Here is an 18,783-nt window from a genome sequence, read left to right on the forward strand (position 1 = left end):
CCTGGTTTGTGGTGGCGCGACGTAGGCAGGCCTATGGTTCTTTTATATATATATATATATATATATGATATATGATTGTCAAACACTCCAAAAATTAAAAATAACTTAAAAATAGATTTAATCAATTTTTAAATCAATAAAATCAAAAATTTGGAATATGGCCAAACGCTAGCTTAACATGGAAGAGGGAGTAGAAAGTTGCGCGCCGCCTCAGCCTTTGAAAATCTTGTGGTTGCACACTCACCAATGTGTCGCTGTTTTCCACTCCATTCAATCTCATCATTCTTTGCTCAACCCCACCACTTCCGCCAACCCACCAAGCCAAACCAAACCGGTAAGTGAAAAACCCAAAAAAAGGAATTTGAAAAACAAGTGATTTCTGCAGTAGGTATACATACTTCCCCACCAAACGTTTTCGGATCTGTTAACTCCAACATTATTGAGATCTGCTTCTTGGCTTGATGCTTATTTGTGCGTGTTAGTGAAAACATTATTGTAGGTATTGCCTTTTTCTGCTTAGTTGAAGAAAATGCCAAATATTGAATTTTGAAACAGCTAGTTGACAAATTATGGAATTTCTTGAACATGTTTTTATCTTTTTGGCTGTTTGTTACATATAAAAGAACGAACAACTTTATGACTGCCCTGTCTTTTAGATGAGTTGTTTAAATTGTAGTTAGTCTTAAATTTTAGAAAGTTTAATTGATCTATGGACGTTTGTTGTTTTAGAATTCCTAGCATGGGAATGGGTCTGTGCAATATCTTTACTTTTCATTAGTTTTGGTGTACTTGCTATAGCTAAATGAAAGAATGGAAGTATTTTGGCAGTTTGCATTTTTAAGAGAGCAAAAGAAGAAAATAAAAACACTTCTTGGCCTTCAAGCACCTTGGTTTATTCCTGAAAGCCTGCTTAATTTAATAAGTACTGTCTACCCAGTATAATTGTTGTTACAATAGGAAGTTTCGTGGAACTGTAAATCTAAGTTGCTCGGACTCTTCAAATATGTCGACGGATGCATGTCGGATCCTTCAACTTAGCTGTAAATTATGTTGTCACTATTGTCTTGTGAACAGTCCGGAATTCAAAGGAATTGAAATACTATCTAATTATATGTCAAATTTAGTATCTGGGGAACTTCAGTGACTATTCTCTGCAGAATGCAAGAGGTATGACAAGTGTGTGTTTGCAAGTACCTGTTAACTCTTTGCTAAATCATTCTAATCACGATGTTCGGTCTTGTTTCCTAAATTGTGTGTTTGGTTTATGTTGCCAAGAAAATGTGATATTTGAATGTGGCTTAATCATAAGCCCTTTCAAATACTGTTTGATTATCACTTGTGAAGTGATTGATTTAGGATTATAGACATCTCTGACTGCCACATCTTATGTTTTGCAGAGGGATTTGGTTGGTGAACCTGTGGTTTCGTTCTACAATCATAAATGAATTCTGCCATGTCTTCATCATCATCATTTATGATTGCCTCTTCCTGCTGCCAAAATCTTCAAAGCAGAAAATATTTTCTTTTAGCACCTGAACCTTTTGAGAAGATTGGTATGATAGATGCACTCCAAAAATATAACTGTAAGGAAAGGAAGGTATTAATTTCAAGTCATTTGGTGCCTGGACATTTGGATTCATCGGGTACAAGAAAAAAGTTTTTACACGAGCCAGTTCCAAAGTTAGAATTTGTGCGCACACTACTAATTGACAACTATGACAGTTACACTTACAATATATTCCAAGAGCTCTCAATCATTAATGGAAGTAAGCTCTCTCTATTATACATTGTTTACGAGTTCTCTCACATAACTTTTACCATCAATTCAATAAAATAAAAAAACTTGAACTATCAATTCACTCAGCCTGTCATAGCTTCTTTGTATTGAAGTTGAAATGAGTCAGTTTCCTTTTATTGACTTATTCTAATCATTTACATAACTACTCCTCTAAATGTGGTAGTATGTCTATTCCTTTTGCCTTTTCTTTGGTCTGTATTTAGCAGTTACTGTTTGATGTCTCTGTATTTTGATACATATAAAATATAAAATAATTCCACGTTCTCTGTTGATAAAATGTATTTCATTGGAGCTTTGTAAGTAGTCCTGTTTTCTTTTTTTTTGTTGTTATACTTTTGAAGGTGGCCAGCATTGCCCTTAATGCTGAGGAATACAGAGTTACCAGTTTCAAAAAAAAAAGTAGTTCTCTTGGACAAGAACTATTCGTTGACCAACATTAATTCATGAAGTGGAAATTACTATCTTGAGTAGACCTATTGCTAAATTTGTATTTGTTCCCTTCACTTTCTTCCTTGAGAGACCCCCACCCCATCCCAAAGACAAGTATCATTAGCTTTGGGCAATTACAGAAACTAGATGTCCCCAGAGATTCAGTGCTTTCTTTCCCATTCAGTATAAAACTTGTGTAGGAGTAGATCTCTGTATCTAAGCTGCGATACATAGAGTTCAAGCAAATGTGACAGCAATTGTGTAGTAATGTGAAGCTGTAGGTGATGTTCTTCGTCTGTTCTGCAAATCAAGCAATATTTCATATAATTCCTTCTTTATTCAATTTGGTCCCTCGTAAAATAAGTCAAAGAAGTAGAAAATTTTAAAAGGAACAACTCTTTTAGTCCCCTTCCTGTGACTATATTTTGTACTACATTCACCCGGAGTAAAGGTAGGATTTGAAAATCTTCCTTCTCATCCACACCTTAAGTTGCTAAGCCTCCCCTCCTGGCTATCTATGATAGGCCTCAAGTTGGTTCCAGCTTGAATGTAAAGACTGTTTTTCTTTCTTACGACATGGAAACTTTTTATCTTTTTAGAACCTCGAGAATGGAAGTTCCTCATCTCTCTCTTCTATTCGCTTTTTACCTTTTCCCCTTTTCTTGAGAAAAATTGAGAAAGCATGACTTGTAACTTTGTAATTTGATTTTTAGTGATCTCTACGCTTTACACCTAGCTATTAAAAGGAATAATTTGTGGGAGCTGATCATTTTGTAATTATGAAGTTCCATTAGTGCCTTTTGTATTGTAAGCTGTAGAATAGGAAATATGCTTTAGGATGATATGCTGAGAATAACATGAACACACTGTAAGCTGAGGGCGTGGGCTTTACTTCCATAGTAGTAGTAAAAATATGCAAATTATCTGTAGGTGGCCAGCTTGCTTGTTTCAACAGATTTGGACTCTCTTTTTTAAATATTGAAGAAGAAAAGGGCTACTTTTTAGATTCTCAAGTTTAGCTTTGTTTTTCTGATGGCTTTTCCTGATATTTGGTTGCTTCTAGATTGTATGATTTTGATAAATTGATGACTGTTGCCAATATGAACTTATTAGAACAAAAACATTAGTTTTAGATTCCTTCATGTTCTGTTGTATTTTGGAAATTTTGGTTGCGGGTTGTCACTTGCATTAATCATCTAGCACCAAGTCATCTTTGAGTGTGCAATTTTCCAATCTTTCCCTGAATTTCATAGCATTGACATGAGTTTGTGATGTCTGACATTTTTTATTTTAATTTTTGGTTATGTTAGTGCCTCCGGTGGTGATTCGAAATGATGAGTGGACATGGAAAGAAGTTTATCATTACCTGTACGAAGAAAGGGCATTTGACAATATTGTTATATCACCTGGTCCTGGTTCTCCAACATGTCCATCAGATATAGGTTTGACTTGGACTCTTGAAATCCAAATGATCTACTCTCTTTTCCTTGTCTAGGACAAGATAAATCTTGTTATTATTTTGCACTTAGATGCATTAACTTGTTGGGATCAGCATATTGGTCATCCCTCCTTGCCTTGGAAACCTGATTCTAAGTGCCTTGTATTCTATTTCATGTGTATTTTTGTTCATTCTAAACAAAGACTTGCCAATGTGGCTTCTTTATTGTCCTAGATGAGGTAACTTACAAGAGTGTGAATGGTTCTGCTTAATCTTAGAGCTTGATGTCATTAATGAGAGTATATATAGTTCTGCTTAGTCTTAGAGCTTGATGTCATTAACTTGAAAACCTTCCAATATCATAATATTGGTGTGGATGTTGACTATCTAAGTTTTGTTTAGCTTCAACTTTACTTGCTTGTTAAGTTGTTATGGTTATCACGAGTCGCCTTTCATGCCTTATACCTATGTTTCAGGAATTTGCCTGAGGCTCTTGCTTGAATGCATTGATATCCCGATACTAGGCGTCTGCCTTGGTCACCAGGTAATGTATCCATTTATATCTGTCTGTAATATTTTTCATTCTTTAACATATGATTTTGCATGAGTTCTGTTTGATCAAGTTTACGCCTGCTAACTTGTGTAGCTTGTCTTGCTATTTTGTTGTCTCCTTTGGTACTTCTCAAACCTTCACCAAAATGTAATTATTGTTGATTTTAGGGACAAATTACAGTTTTTATGAGATAAAAAATTATAAGTAGTTGATAGTTAATTGTTAAGAAATAAACTTATGGAAACTGGTATTTCAGAGGTCTTATCACCTTATGTCATTCACAATATGGAAAGTAGTTCACAATATGAGGATTGACTATGGTTGCATAATATTTTATTTGTCATTAAACAATATATTTATTTTATCTTCAAAATCCTGCTTCTTGCATGTTACTCCAAATTTCCTTACCAGCAGGCTAATAGTGCTGTTTATAGCTTTATTATGGTGAAGGCTTAACAACATAATATTAGTTTAAGGTGCCAATTTCAGCATGTTGCCAGCTAGATATCAGTTTTGACATGTCACATGTGATAATTCTGTTTTACTGCATAAGATACAACCTATAAGGGAATATGTTGCACAAGCTTTCTATGTTGCCCCTCTTTGCCGACAAATCAAGTACTAACACAGTATGTCGATTGACAACCCTAAGCCATACAAGTCACGCTTCTTGGTTGGCTATCCTCTTGCAAGCATATTTACATTAATCTGGTCCTTCATTTCTTCTTTGGGCTTGAGGCTGCCTGGTCCTATAATGTGTCTATATAAGGTATTGCCTTATCTTTAGTGAGGTAGATTAAGTGAAAGTGCTGAGTGATGTTTTCCTGTCCTTTATACTTGTAAGAAAATTAAACTTGTAAGTTCCAATGATGTGATTTTCTCATTTCTATGGCAAATATGATGGGCAACAGGGCAGAGGCTCATTGTTCTTACAATTTGTTTGTAGAAAATCAAAAGGTCACTAGACGGTGCAGAATATTGGAATATCAGCTTTCTTTAATTAGTTTTGCTTCTGATTCTTTGTCATCCAATTATATAAAGCTTCTGAAATGGTAGAAGCTCGTATACCACTTAATTCCTCAATGTTTGTTGGGTTCTACTCTTAACACTGCCACATTTGGTCTTCAATTAATGTGGAGGTTTGGGATTGTCTTATATTAGAGGGTAATAGAAAATTGAAACAAAGGCTTCTACTGTGTAACACTTGGGTAGTCAGTAGCAGTAAAAAGTCCTGTCTTTTTCAGAACCAAGGTATATATATCTTGGATTTGGATGCTTAACTGCTTATTCCCTTTGAACTATTGGTACTAGCTGGTGTCTTTAGCTGGTTGAGTACAAGTAAGATACTTTCTATGTATTGTGTTTGCCTATATAGGTGCTAACGCCCAAAACCACACTTCAAAGAGAGGAAGTGTACATGGTCATATGCAATATAATTACAAACTACGCATAGCCAAATACTTAATAATATTTAGAGTTTTTGAGAAAATTATAACTAATGAGGAAATATAAACTAACCTAGAAAACAAGTAAAATGATCAATGGCCACAAACATGGATACAAGGAAATCACTCTCAATAACGATCCAATGTATTTCAGGATTTTACAAATAAGAGTGAGTTTATGTTAATTAGTCTCGGAAAACAATTCTATATTAGTTCCTCTTGGACACTAACAAGACTACCTAGTTGGCTATCTCTAGCCCAATTAAGAGCATTAAAAACACCTGAATGTGGCTACAAGTATTTCTCCTATCTCTAGCTCGAACTGAGGGTTAATGCCCCAAATTCTTGTTAATCAATCTTTTCCATCCTCTATGTGCCTCTCTTGAACTCAAATCAATGTAAATGGGTGTGTCCTAGGGTTAGCTACTCCCTTGGAAACATTAAAGAACAAGAATAATTTAAGAAACAACTAACTCACTTCATTAAGAATAAGAATCATTCAATACATTAGCAAAACAAGAGATTTAATCCAAACTTTAATCATAAAATATTTCCATAAACAAGATTCAAGGATGGAATAAAAAGACTACACCCTTAAATATTCAATACATAACAAGGGAATGACGAAATGAATAAAGGTTGAGAAATTTTTGATCAAAGTCTTCAAATATTCAGTCCCCAAGTGTGGTAGTAGATCTTGTTGAGCACCTCACTCATCCCCATGAAAGAAATCATAGATATTCATCTTGTGATGTGTAGGTGATACAGTCTATGCATGTTACAAGCCTCTAGTCATGTTTTTGTAGATTTTTCTATAGGATCTAAAGTGTGTACTTGACTTTTACATGATTCAACAGGCATTGGGATATGTGCATGGTGCTCAAGTTGTACATGCACCTGAACCTGTCCATGGTCGTTTGAGGTATATGATCTGTGTTTTAAGTGTTCATGTTTTTTTTCTTCTTTTCTTTTATGGTGTTACATTAACTAATGATCATTTGAAACAAAAAATACTGTGTCATTAAAATATGCATATAAGATGGTGATATGTGGAGCATCATAAATTGAAACCAAGATTTTAATAGTTTGTTGAACAACTGATAGTGCTAGCTCAGCGGTGAAGGGTGTTCAAAGTTGACTTGAAGGTCATTGGTCCAAATCTTGCGTAACTCTCATGCTACATTACCTATAAAAAAAGGTTTGTTGAAAACACTTACAGGTTCCTTCTGAAAGAACACACATATGTTGTGGAGAGTTCACAAACTGAAACCAATATATTAATAGTTTGTTGAAAACACTTGTAGGTTTCCTTCTTAATAAAGAAACACACATATAGGTCTCCAAGAGAAGGTTTCCTGCTGTCCGGAAATCAGAGTTAGGAGCTTAGCATTCTTACTCCTCATTTGTGGTTTTCACGTTAGTAAAGACTTGATTAAGAAATTTTCTGCTGGATAACTGTGATTCTTTTTTGGTGACTCATTACATTTATCTTTTCCAAAATGTCTCTTCTTTCTTTACCTTGCAGTGATATTGAGCACAATGGCTGTCAATTATTCCATGAAATTCCTTCAGGAAGAAATTCTGGATTTAAGGTCAGTTCGATATGAATTTGTTCAGTTCTTTTGTTGTGTTTATGTTATGATGAGATATGTAAGTCAATTTGAAATGCTGGCTTTGTTTCTTCACGTTTTTTTTCTCAAAATTTCTATTGATTTTAGATTTTAGAAGACTGTAAAACATCATTTAGATGATAAACTTCAAATAATATGGGAATCATGGGTGTTTTAACTTTTACCAGCACCCATATGAGTAAGAGCTTTAGTCAAACTCTGTTTTGTTGTTTGCGGTTATACATGCACAGGAAAGCATACACATTCTCATCCAGCAGTAAGATGAAGTGCTAGCATGGAGTCCAACTTTCTTGTGACAAAGATGGAGCAAGGAACAAGGACATGAAATATGTGGGGATGCTCGATAATGTGCTCTTAATAAGAGCTTCCCTACCTCCTTTGGATAAATATCTTTTTTGCCATGCTGCAAATCATACTGTGTGATACTTTATTATTGTCTATGTTTAGCCTATAAATAAAGAATTGGAGAATAATTAGGGAACAAACAAGAAAAGGAGAAACAAAATCATTGGCATCAAGAAAGAACAGGATAGAGAAGCTGAACAGAAGCCCCAAACTGAAGTAATAGAAGTAAAAGATGCACAGAGAAGAAGAAAAAGAAGAAAGAGGCATATTGAAAATCAAGAAAACTATAAGATGATGTGCTGTAAATGAGAGAAGAAACATTAATTGAAATTGTTAGAATAGAAATAAGTATTTCCTACTTAGAATAGGAATAGGAATAGAAATAAGAATAGGAATCTTAGTTGGAAAAGTATTCCAATGTAGTGTCTATAAATAGGGTCTCAATGTAACTATTTAAATACACAATTCAATAATATTTTTCTCATATATTTCTCACATGGTATCAGAGCATTGGTGAGAACAAACAAGTCACCGTATGTCTATGTCAATTTCCGGTGATTGTTGGGTTTGATTTTGTTATTCTTTTTTCTTTCTGTGGGTGTTGTGCAAAAACCAACACCACCACGAGGCTCGGAAAGCTCCCGTGACCAAACCCCAGCCAGAACCACCGGAAAACATCACCCCACGCGCTCTCACGCGCCGACCGGAGGTGGTAGTTTCCGGCGAGATCTGTCTCACGCGCCAGCGCGTGAGGGATTTTCTGATCATATTTTTTGAGAAATTTTTTGACAGTTGGGGTCGTCCAGCCATTCCGACCAGGCCCATACTGGTTTTGACCAGATCCGATTGCCGGAATTAGGGTTCCGGCTATTTCCAGGCTGTTTTCGATGACTTTTCTTTGAGATTTGAATTTTCCGACAATCAGATCTCAATAATCTAAGATTTTTTCGTTGTTTCCAAGACAAATTTAGCATAATGTCTTTTGGGTGTGATGTTTTTGGTTCTAAAAATATGGGGATTGGAAGTTCTTGCCCTATAATCACTTCAGAACTTTTATTGGGAAGTTCAAACTATTTATCTTGGGCTACCTCAGTTGAGCTGTGGTGCAAGGTGCAAGGGTCAAGGTGTCCAAGATCACTTAACTAACAAGACTTATGTGGTAGATGTAAAGACAAAGACTAGTGAGGAAGATGCAAAAGCCACAACACAATGGGAGAAAGTAGATGCTCAATTATGTAGTCTCCTATGGCGTAATATTGATTCCAAGTTGATGCCCTTGTTTCGCCCATTCCAGACGTGTTATACAGTTTGGGAAAAGGCTCGTGCTTTATACACTAATGACATATCTTGATTCTATGATGTGATAGCTTGATTGACCAACTTAAAGAAACAAGAATCCGATATGTCTACTTACTTGGGACAGGTACAGGCAGTCATGGAGGAATTTTGACACATTGATGCCAGTTACTACGAATGTGGAAAAACAACAAGAATAACAGACAAACATTGTTTCTAGTTCTTACTCTTGCTGGACTTCCTCCTGATCATGATTCTGTATGTGATCAGATTTTAGCTAGCCCTACCGTTCCTACAATCAATGAATTATTCTCTCGTCTCCTTCGTCTTGCGGCACCTCCCAGTCACAAAGTAGTTTCATCACCCACTGTTGACTCATCTATTCTCGCATCTCAAACCTTTGAAAAGCGTACATATCAATCTATGGAGAATCGGCGAGGGGGAGGGCGTTTTGGGAAACCTCGATCCAAGTGTAGTCATTGTCATAAGCCTGGACACACTCGTGATATATGTTATATTTTGCATGGTCCACCACCCAGTTATGATCCTATTGTTCTAAAGGAATATAATGAGTTCCTTCGAAATCGCGCAAGTAAACAGACATCTCCACCAGTAGCATATGGTGCTCAACCTAATCAACCATCCAATAATGCTCATATTGCTCAGACAGAATATGATGAGTTCCTTCAGTATCGTGCAAATAAGCAAACGTCTCCACAAGTAGTTTCGGTTGCACAACCTGATGTCTCTGTTGCGGGTAATTCTTTTGCTTGTGTGTCGCAATCTAGTACTCTTGGAACATGGGTCATGGACTCTGGGGCTTCTGATCATATCTCTGGTAATAAATCACTTTTATCCGATATTGTTTATTCACAATCTCTTCCAGCTATTACTTTAGCCAATGGGATCCAAACAAAACCAAAAGGGGTTGGAAAAGCCAAACCCCTATCTTCTGTCACCCTAGACTCTGTTCTTTATGTCCCTGGTTCTCCTTTTAATCTAGCATCTGTTAGTCGTTTGACGAAAGCCCTACATTGTAGCATAACTTTTTTCGATGATTTTTTTCTCATGCAGGACCGCAGTACGGGACAGATGATTGGAACAGGACATGAATCACAAGGCCTTTACTATCTTACCTCTTCAAATTCCTTAGCAGCATGCTCCGTTACAGATTCCCCAGATCTAATTCACAAACGTTTGGGACATCCGAGTCTATCCAAACTGCAAAAGATGGTGCCTAGTTTGTCTAGTTTATCCACATTAGATTGTGAGTCGTGTCAACTTGGGAAACACACTCGTGCTACGTTTTCTCGTAGTACTGAGGGTCGTTCAGAGTCTATTTTTTCATTAGTTCATTCTGATATTTGGGGTCCTAGTAGAGTCAGTTCCACCTTAGGATTTCGTTATTTTGTTAGTTTCATTGATGATTATTCAAAATGTACTTGGGTTTTCTTAATGAAAGATCGTTCTGAGTTATTTTCTATTTTCAAAAGTTTCTTTGCTGAAATACAAAATCAGTTTGGTGTTTCTATTCGTACTTTTCGTAGTGATAATGCCTTAGAATACTTATCCTCCCAATTTCAGGAGTTTATGACTCACCAAGGCATTATTCACCAGACTACTTGTCCATACACCCCTCAACAAAACAGTGTAGCTAAAAGAAAAAATCGGCATCTTATTGAGACCGCTCGTACTCTTCTCCTTGAATCCAATGTTTCGCTGCGTTTTTGGGGAGATGCAGTTCTTACGTCTTGTTATTTGATAAATAGAATGCCCTCTTCTTCTATTCAGAATCAGGTTCCACATTCCATATTGTTTCCTCAGTCACATCTCTATCCTATCCCTCCTCGTGTCTTTTGGGAGCACATGCTTTGTTCATAACTTAGCCCTAGGAAAAGGTAAATTAGCTCCTCGTGCCCTGAAATGTGTCTTTCTTGGTTACTCTCGAGTCCAAAAAGGGTATCGTTGTTATTCACATGATCTTCATCGATACCTTATGTTCGCTGATGTTACATTTTTTAAGTCTCAGCCTTACTATACATCTTCTGATCATCCTGATGTATCTATGGTCTTACCCATACCTCAGGTTTTACCTGTACCAACTTTTGAGGAATCTATGGTTACTTCTACATCTCCAGTTGTAGTGCCACCACTACTAACTTATCATCGCCGTCCACGTCCAACCCTAGTCCCAGATGATTCATCTCATGCGCCAGACCCTGCTCCTACTGCAGAGTTGCCTCCTCCTAGCCAACCGTTTGCACTTCAAAAAGGTATACGATCCACTCGAAATACTAACCCACATTATACCTTCTTAAGTTATCATCGTCTATCATCACCCCATTATGCATTTGTGTCGTCTTTGTCCTCTATTTCCATTCCTAAGACTACAGGTGAAGCACTTTCTCATTCTGGATGGAGGCAGGCTATGGTTGATGAGATGTCTGCTTTACATAAGAGTGGTACTTGGGAGCTTGTCTCCCTTCCTGCAGGTAAATCTACTGTTGGATGTCGTTGGGTTTGTGCAGTCAAAATTGGTCCAGACGGTCAGGTTGATCGACTTAAGGCTCGCCTTGTTGCCAAAGGGTATACTCAGATATTTGGGCTAGATTATAGTGACACTTTTGCTCCTGTGGCTAAAATAGCATCTGTTCGTCTTTTTCTATCTATGGTTGCCGTTCGTCATTGGCCTCTTCATCAGTTGGACATTAAGAATGCTTTTCTGCATGGTGATCTTGAGGAAGAAGTCTATATGGAGCAACCACTTGGGTTTGTTGCTCAGGGGGAGTCTAGTAGCCTTGTATGTCGATTGCGTAGGTCACTCTTTGGTCTGAAATAGTCTCCTCGAGCTTGGTTTGGGAAGTTTAGCACAGTAATTCAGGAGTTTGGCATGACTCGTAGTGGAGCTGATCACTCTGTGTTTTATTGGCATTCTGCACCAAGTCGATGTATTTATTTGGTTGTTTACATTGATGATATTGTTATCACCGGTAATGATCAAGATGGTATCACCGATTTGAAGCAACATCTCTTTAAGCACTTCCAGACTAAAGACCTTGGCAGATGGAAGTATTTTCTAGGTATTGAGGTTGCTCAGTCTAGATCAGGTATTGTTATTTCTCAACGCAAGTATGCCTTAGACATTCTTGAGGAGACAGGAATGATGGGATGTAGACCTATTGACACTCCTATGGATCCGAATGTTAAACTCCTTCCAGGACAGGGGGAGCCACTTAGTAATCCTGAAAGGTATAGACGGCTTGTTGGAAAGTTGAATTATCTCACAGTGACTAGACCTGTGAGTGTTGTAGGTCAGTTTATGACTTCCCCTTGTGATAGTCATTGGGAAGCAGTTGTTCGTATTTTGCTATATATAAAGTTAGCTCCCGATAAAGGACTACTCTTTGAGGATCAAGGCCATGAGCATATCATTGGATATACAGACGCTGATTGGGCAGGATCACCCTCTGACAGACGTTCGACATCCGGATAATGCGTTTTAGTAGGAGGTAATTTGGTGTCGTGGAAGAGTAGAAATAGAATGTGGTTGCTCGATCTAGTGCAGAATTAGAATATCGAGCAATGGCGACAACAACTTGTGAGCTAGTTTGGATTAAACAGTTGTTGGGAGAACTAAAATTTGGCAAAATTGATCAGATGGAACTTGTGTGTGATAATCAAGCGGCTCTTCATATCGCATCAAATCCAGTGTTTCATGAAAGGACTAAGCACATTGAGATTGACTGTCACTTTGTCAGAGAAAAGATACTCTCGGGAGATATTGTTATGAAATTTGTGAAGTCAAATGATCAACTTGTAGATATCTTCACCAAGTCCCTCACATGTCCTCGTATTAATTACATCTGTAACAAGCTAGGTACATATGATTTGTATGCACCAGCTTGAGGGGGAGTGTTAGAATAGAAATAAGTATTTCCTACTTAGAATAGGAATAGGAATAGGAGTAGGAATAAGAATAGGAATCCTAGTTGGAAAAGGATTCCAATGTAGTGTCTATAAATAGGGTCTCAATGTAACTATTTAGATACACAATTCAATAATAATTTTACCTAAACTGGAAACCTAGTTTCAAGATAGCAATAATCTTGGACATTGTAGCTTTCAAAGTCAAAATCAAAGAAGTGATTGATTCTAGCTTGAATGGCTATGTGCCTTACTATCTAAACTACTCGTTCCTCTAAGTTGCTTCACTTCACCCACATGAAGTGAAACTCCCACTTCACATCGATTCATCGCTTTAAGTGACTGACTGACTGACTGTTTTTACTAATGCCGGTGCTTGTACTGAAGTTTTGGAATTTTGGCTACCTGAAGCTTTATGTTGGTCTATAAATATAGAACATTCTTTATGTTTCAGTGAATTGGATTACAAAGAGAAGATGGAAACTGCTAGCATAAGTAGTTTATTTTATCTTGGTTGAACTTTATTGACACATTTCAGGTGGTACGGTACCATTCCCTTGTAATAGACCCGAAATCACTTCCAAAGGAACTCATTCCTATAGCTTGGACCTCAACGGCTGAGACACTCCCTTTCTATGGTGTCGAACGATCCAATTCATTCTTAAATGCGTCTAAAGAAAATGAAGATATTTTTAATGGGATGTTGGAGTTATCAGATGATTCAAAGGATGTGCAAGGTGGAAAAGTCCTCATGGGTGTCATGCATTCTAGTAGGCCGCACTATGGATTGCAGGTGAGTTTGGTCATTCACTTTGAATGAGAATTTGCTCCTGTTTCACTAATATGTAACATCGATTTTTTCTCTGCTACCAGTTCCACCCAGAAAGTGTTGCAACATGTTACGGAAGACAGCTTTTCAAGAATTTCCGGAAAATCACAGAGGATTATTGGCTCCTGTTGACGTCAACCTCCATCAATGAAAGAAGGGCTCATTATGCTGGTAACTGCTCTATAAAATAGAGATAGTTCAGTGGAGCTGCCTATTTAGTCTCTATAGTCTCTTTGAGTCCTTTTCATGGCATTGAATTATTTGTTTACTTAGAGAACTTTAGGTGTATGGATAATCCATCACTTATCAAGTTCATCAGATTTACTTGCTGCTGTAGTAAGTTTTGAGATTCTCTTGTTTTCTATTTATCATTGTGACTCCTAAATCAGCATATAAATGCTTTCAGCTTTTCCTGTTCTGTTTCAGTAGACTGTCCCCACATTTACTCTGAGTGGTAAAATTTACTTAGCATGCATGCAGGTGCCTAATCTAGACCCGCTGTCCCAAAGTGTTGCAAGACGTGGGCATCTGGTGAATAAATTGATTGAGAGGAGAACTGCCGAAGTGGATGGAACCTTAAATCTATCACATCCAGGTCACTGTGTAAAACTTTTGAAGATGACATGGAAAAAACTTGATTGCTCTGTCAGCCAAGTTGGTGGAGCAGATAATATTTTCTGTGAGCTATTTGGAGATCAAAAGGCTAAAAACAGTTTTTGGCTGGATAGCTCTTCAATAGAGAAGGTCTTTTCCTCTCCAGCTTTCAGTTTCAGTACCATACGTGATAACTGTTTTTGTCTGTCTCTGCATTTGGGAGTATTTTTCAAGTTGCATCAAAGATGCCATATCTTTCTTTCATTTTGTTTAAATTTCTTCTTTGTTGCTCTCTCAGGTAATGTGTCCTCTACCCGCTTTTATCAATTCTACATCTCTTCCCCTCCCCCAAAACAAAAACAAAACAAAAGCAATTATTCCCATGATTGTGTCAATTTGAAAGCAAGAAAATCAGATGCAGTAATTAATTATGATAGTTGTTAATTTGTTTACGAAATGGAAAGTAGAGGGTAGATTTCTGTTGAGACAGCATAAAACAATCTCTCTCGTTTTGTGAATTCTCATCTCATAAGTTGTCTGTCCTTTTTTATTTTTATTTTTTGAGGTTGGCTACTTTGCTTATGAGGCATCCCCTCATCTTTTTCCTTCTAACCATGATACACCTGTGGTATTCAGGAAAGGGCTAGATTTTCCTTTATGGGGGGAAAGGGTGGCTCCCTCTGGAAGCAACTTAGTTTTAGATTGTCAAATCGAAGGTGAGAATCTCTTCAAACGTTGCCTGAATGCCTTACTTGAGATCTTGTCGTTTCTCAATCGATCTCTGTTTGAATGCTACATTGCTTTTCAATAATAACACGTCATCTTACATTTTCAGTGACAGAACGTGTAAAGGAGGTGGCCATCTATCAGTTGAAGATGCTAATGGTCATGTTAATTGTAAATTTTTGGAAGATGGATTTTTTGATTATTTAAATAAGGTAGTGTATGCCAGTTTTTTTTTTTTTATTAAATTTTTTATGTGTTGCTGAAATTGAAGATCACCACCTCAATCAGTAGTCCAGAGTTAAAGTGGGGCAGAACAAGGAGATGCAATACTATCATGGGATATTCCCATTAACATATTGAATTTGAGCAATAGAGTAACACATTTTTGAATTTATTTGACCTCTTAGAAAATCTGATCATCCCATGTCCTATGTATCTGTGTAAGCAATGATAAATTTTTCATTGTTCAATTTTATGCAAGTATAGTGTTGAGCTCCTCCGTTTTGTTCCGTTCAGGAGAGGCTCCCCCCCCTCCTCCTTATAAGGATTTGATGTTAACAGTTTACTGATTAACTCCTTTGTCTCTGCACCAGGAGCTCCTATCATTTTGTTTCGATGAGAAGGATTATGAAGGATTACCATTTGATTTTTATGGTGGTTACATTGGTTATATCGGGTATGTAGTGATTTCATTTCAAATGATCTGAACCCTCCTACTCTATTATCTTAGTATCTATACATGTTTCAAGGACTTGCATTGTATGTTTTAGAAGTTTTTTTTCCTTCTTTTCCTTGAATCATTGGCTGTTGCATGTAGGGGGATGTCCTTTGCTCGTGTATATAAGGTTGTGTCATTTTTTTTTCATGGTAAGTTTCATGGCGTAGGAAGTCATGAATAGCAGAAAGCTTCATCTTCATATCATCTGTAGTTGTTCTATGCTGGATGAGACTCTGGATATAGCTGATGTATGGGAGGTTGGGTTGTTAATTTCTTCCATTTTATGTGTGTTTGGTTGGAGGGAGAATTGTTTCTCATGACTTGTGATCTTCTTGTGGTTTGACGTGTCTATTCCTGATACAGGTATGATCTTAAAGCTGAATGTGGTGTGGCATCTAATCGTCATAGATCAAAAACACCAGATGCTTGTTTATTCTTTACAGATAACGTTATTGTCATTGATCATCAGTGTGATGACATATATACTTTGTCACTACACGATGGAAGCACAAGTACTACTTCTCGCTTGGACGATCTGGAGCAGAGGCTGCTCAACTTGAGAGCTTTTACGTCCAGAAGGCTACAATTGCAGGCATCTCGAGGATTGTCTGTAGTCGAACTAAAATCAGGGTTTTCTGCTGAGAAATCAAGAGAGCAGTATATCAAAGATGTTGAGAATTGTCAAGAGTTCATAAAAGAAGGAGAAAGTTATGAGTTGTGTCTTACAACTCAGATGAGAATGAAGTTGGGGGAAATAGATTCTCTGGAACTTTATCGTAATCTCAGAGAAAGAAATCCTGCACCATATGCTGCCTGGCTTAATTTTTCGAGGGAAAACCTAAGCATATGTTGTTCATCACCTGAAAGGTTCCTACGATTGGATAGGAATGCTATGCTGGAAGCAAAACCCATAAAAGGGACTATAGCTCGTGGTTCCACCCCAAAGGAAGATGAATTTCTGAAACTGCAATTAGCATACAGGTACAGAAATCAAGATATCATAATACTGAAATATCAACTGACATTTATTATCCTCAGGAAGCTTTGATGGTATCATAGTACCGTAATATCAACTGACATTTTTATCCTCAGGAAGCTTTGACTATTGACCGTCTTACTTGTGTCTTATAGAATGTTCACCTTTCATCTCTAAAATTCATATCTCCCAGGAGTTCGAGTCTTTAATGTTGCTCTTGTTCGTATTTCCTAACTCTGACACTTATATTCACCCTTTTTGGCCTCTTAAGTGCTGGCGGGCTCAACCCACCAGCCACCTTTAATTTATCTGCCTAAGTTGCTTAGTTTAGTCCTTTTATTTAACTTCTATATTCACCTTGTTGTATCTAAGTATCTGTTTGCTATATAAAATGGTTGTCGTATGTCTTGGAACAGACTCATGCTCAAACAATCCTGACCAAGCTCTTAATAATTTGTGACAGTGAAAAGGATCAGGCGGAAAATTTGATGATTGTTGACTTGTTGAGGAATGACCTTGGGCGTGTATGTGAGCCTGGCTCTGTTCATGTCCCACATCTCATGGAAATTGAATCCTATGCAACAGTTCATACCATGGTCAGTACGATTCGGGGGAAAAAGCGATCAGATGCAAGTGCAATTGATTGTGTTAGGGCTGCATTCCCTGGTGGGTCAATGACAGGTGCACCAAAGTTGAGATCAATGGAACTTCTTGATCATCTTGAAAATTGTTCTAGGGGCATATACTCAGGCTGCATTGGATTTTTTTCTTATAACCAAGCATTTGATCTCAATATTGTGATACGGACTGTTGTCATACACGAGGGAGAAGCTTCAGTAGGAGCAGGAGGAGCCATCACAGCTCTTTCAGATCCCAATGATGAGTATGAAGAAATGATTTTGAAAAGTCGAGCACCGATTAAGGCTGTTCTTGAACATCAGAGCAGCATCTTCTCATCAGATGCACAGAAGTGACAGCGGTTGAAATGTCCAATGCAGAAATAGTGGTATTGAACTCTCTTAGTTTTTGGAAAACTGTGGGAGATGCAGCTTCTAGTAGTTATAATCAAAAGGGAGGGGAAATAGTGGATGAAAGTAGTCAGGTAGCCTATGTAATTCATGCAAATATTTGTCATGACCTCGTTCTGTCAGCACAATCTATTCATTCTTTTGAGCATGGTGTTTGGAAAATATAGCCATGATAGCATACAGATCTGCACTGACCTGCAGTGACTAAAATACTGTACATAGAGGATTCTGAAAGACCTGTAGAAAATTACAGATATGTTTGTGAACTTGTAATAGTACCGAATTGATAATTCCACGTTTGATTTTTTAAGAGAAAATCGTTGACAATAGTTTTTTATTTGACTAACTTTTCCACGTTCTGTTACTTTTTGACTGCTCGTCATATATACCTGTAAATTGGAAAATGATAAGTATTGACCCCGTAGATGTGATATCAATTTGGTGAGATGAGGTTTAGCGTTATCATAATCAAGTTTGATGAATCCTCAAAACCATTAATGTCTTAACTTCAACTATTTTAGTTATTAGTTTAGGATTGAGGGAGTTGTGTTGCACTTACTCCTCTACTTTACTCAAGAATTGTGGAATGAGCTACTTTTTTGTTCTTGTGGTCTATGGAGGGAAGGAAATAGATTTTAAGGAGTTGATTTTTTTTTATAAAATAAGAGGGCTGGTTGGCTCATTACACCAATGATGAACAAGTAAGAATGTAACCCTTTGAAGCAGTGGCGAAGCCAGGATTTTCATTAATGAGTGTCAATGGTTGTAGTGAAAAAAATAAGGGAGAAGTATTGAAAACATTCTAAACTTGGCATGAATTGTTAGTTTCGTCTTCAAACTATTGATAGGCTTAGAAACACTTCTCTATTTAACTAATTGAATAAAAAGCAAAGAAAATCAAATTTAGGGTGTAATTCACCCATGTGGCAAAATCAGGATGTATTTAAGTTCCATTAGTCAAAGGAGTGTTTTTAAGACTATCAATAGTTCGGAGACGAAACTAATAATTCGTGCCATGTTTAAGTGTGTTTTTAATACTTTTCTCAAAAAATA

General features: G+C 37.1%; 1 protein-coding gene across 5 annotated transcripts; it reads left to right on the forward strand.

Moving 5' to 3' along the window:
- The first annotated feature begins 215 nt into the window (after positions 1-215).
- On the forward strand, positions 216-18,072 carry LOC102586660 (aminodeoxychorismate synthase, chloroplastic). Of its 5 annotated transcripts, none has more exons than XM_006340501.2 (14): positions 216-499; positions 1,398-1,766; positions 3,538-3,669; positions 4,142-4,209; positions 6,521-6,585; positions 7,189-7,255; positions 13,398-13,652; positions 13,733-13,859; positions 14,158-14,432; positions 14,919-14,998; positions 15,118-15,220; positions 15,602-15,684; positions 16,090-16,707; positions 17,166-18,072. In XM_006340501.2, exons 2-14 carry the CDS (start codon positions 1,442-1,444, stop codon positions 17,674-17,676), a joined length of 2,709 nt encoding a protein of 902 aa, XP_006340563.1. In that variant the 5' UTR covers positions 216-499; positions 1,398-1,441; the 3' UTR covers positions 17,677-18,072. The 5 variants fall into 5 exon arrangements, with proteins under 5 accessions (XP_006340563.1, XP_006340564.1, XP_006340565.1 ...); XM_006340502.2 differs by having other exon boundaries at positions 216-495; XM_006340503.2 differs by having other exon boundaries at positions 216-388.
- The last annotated feature ends 711 nt before the right edge of the window (positions 18,073-18,783 follow it).

Source organism: Solanum tuberosum, unplaced genomic scaffold, assembly GCF_000226075.1.
Source record: "Solanum tuberosum cultivar DM 1-3 516 R44 unplaced genomic scaffold, SolTub_3.0 scf00019, whole genome shotgun sequence".
NCBI lineage: Eukaryota > Viridiplantae > Streptophyta > Magnoliopsida > Solanales > Solanaceae > Solanum > Solanum tuberosum.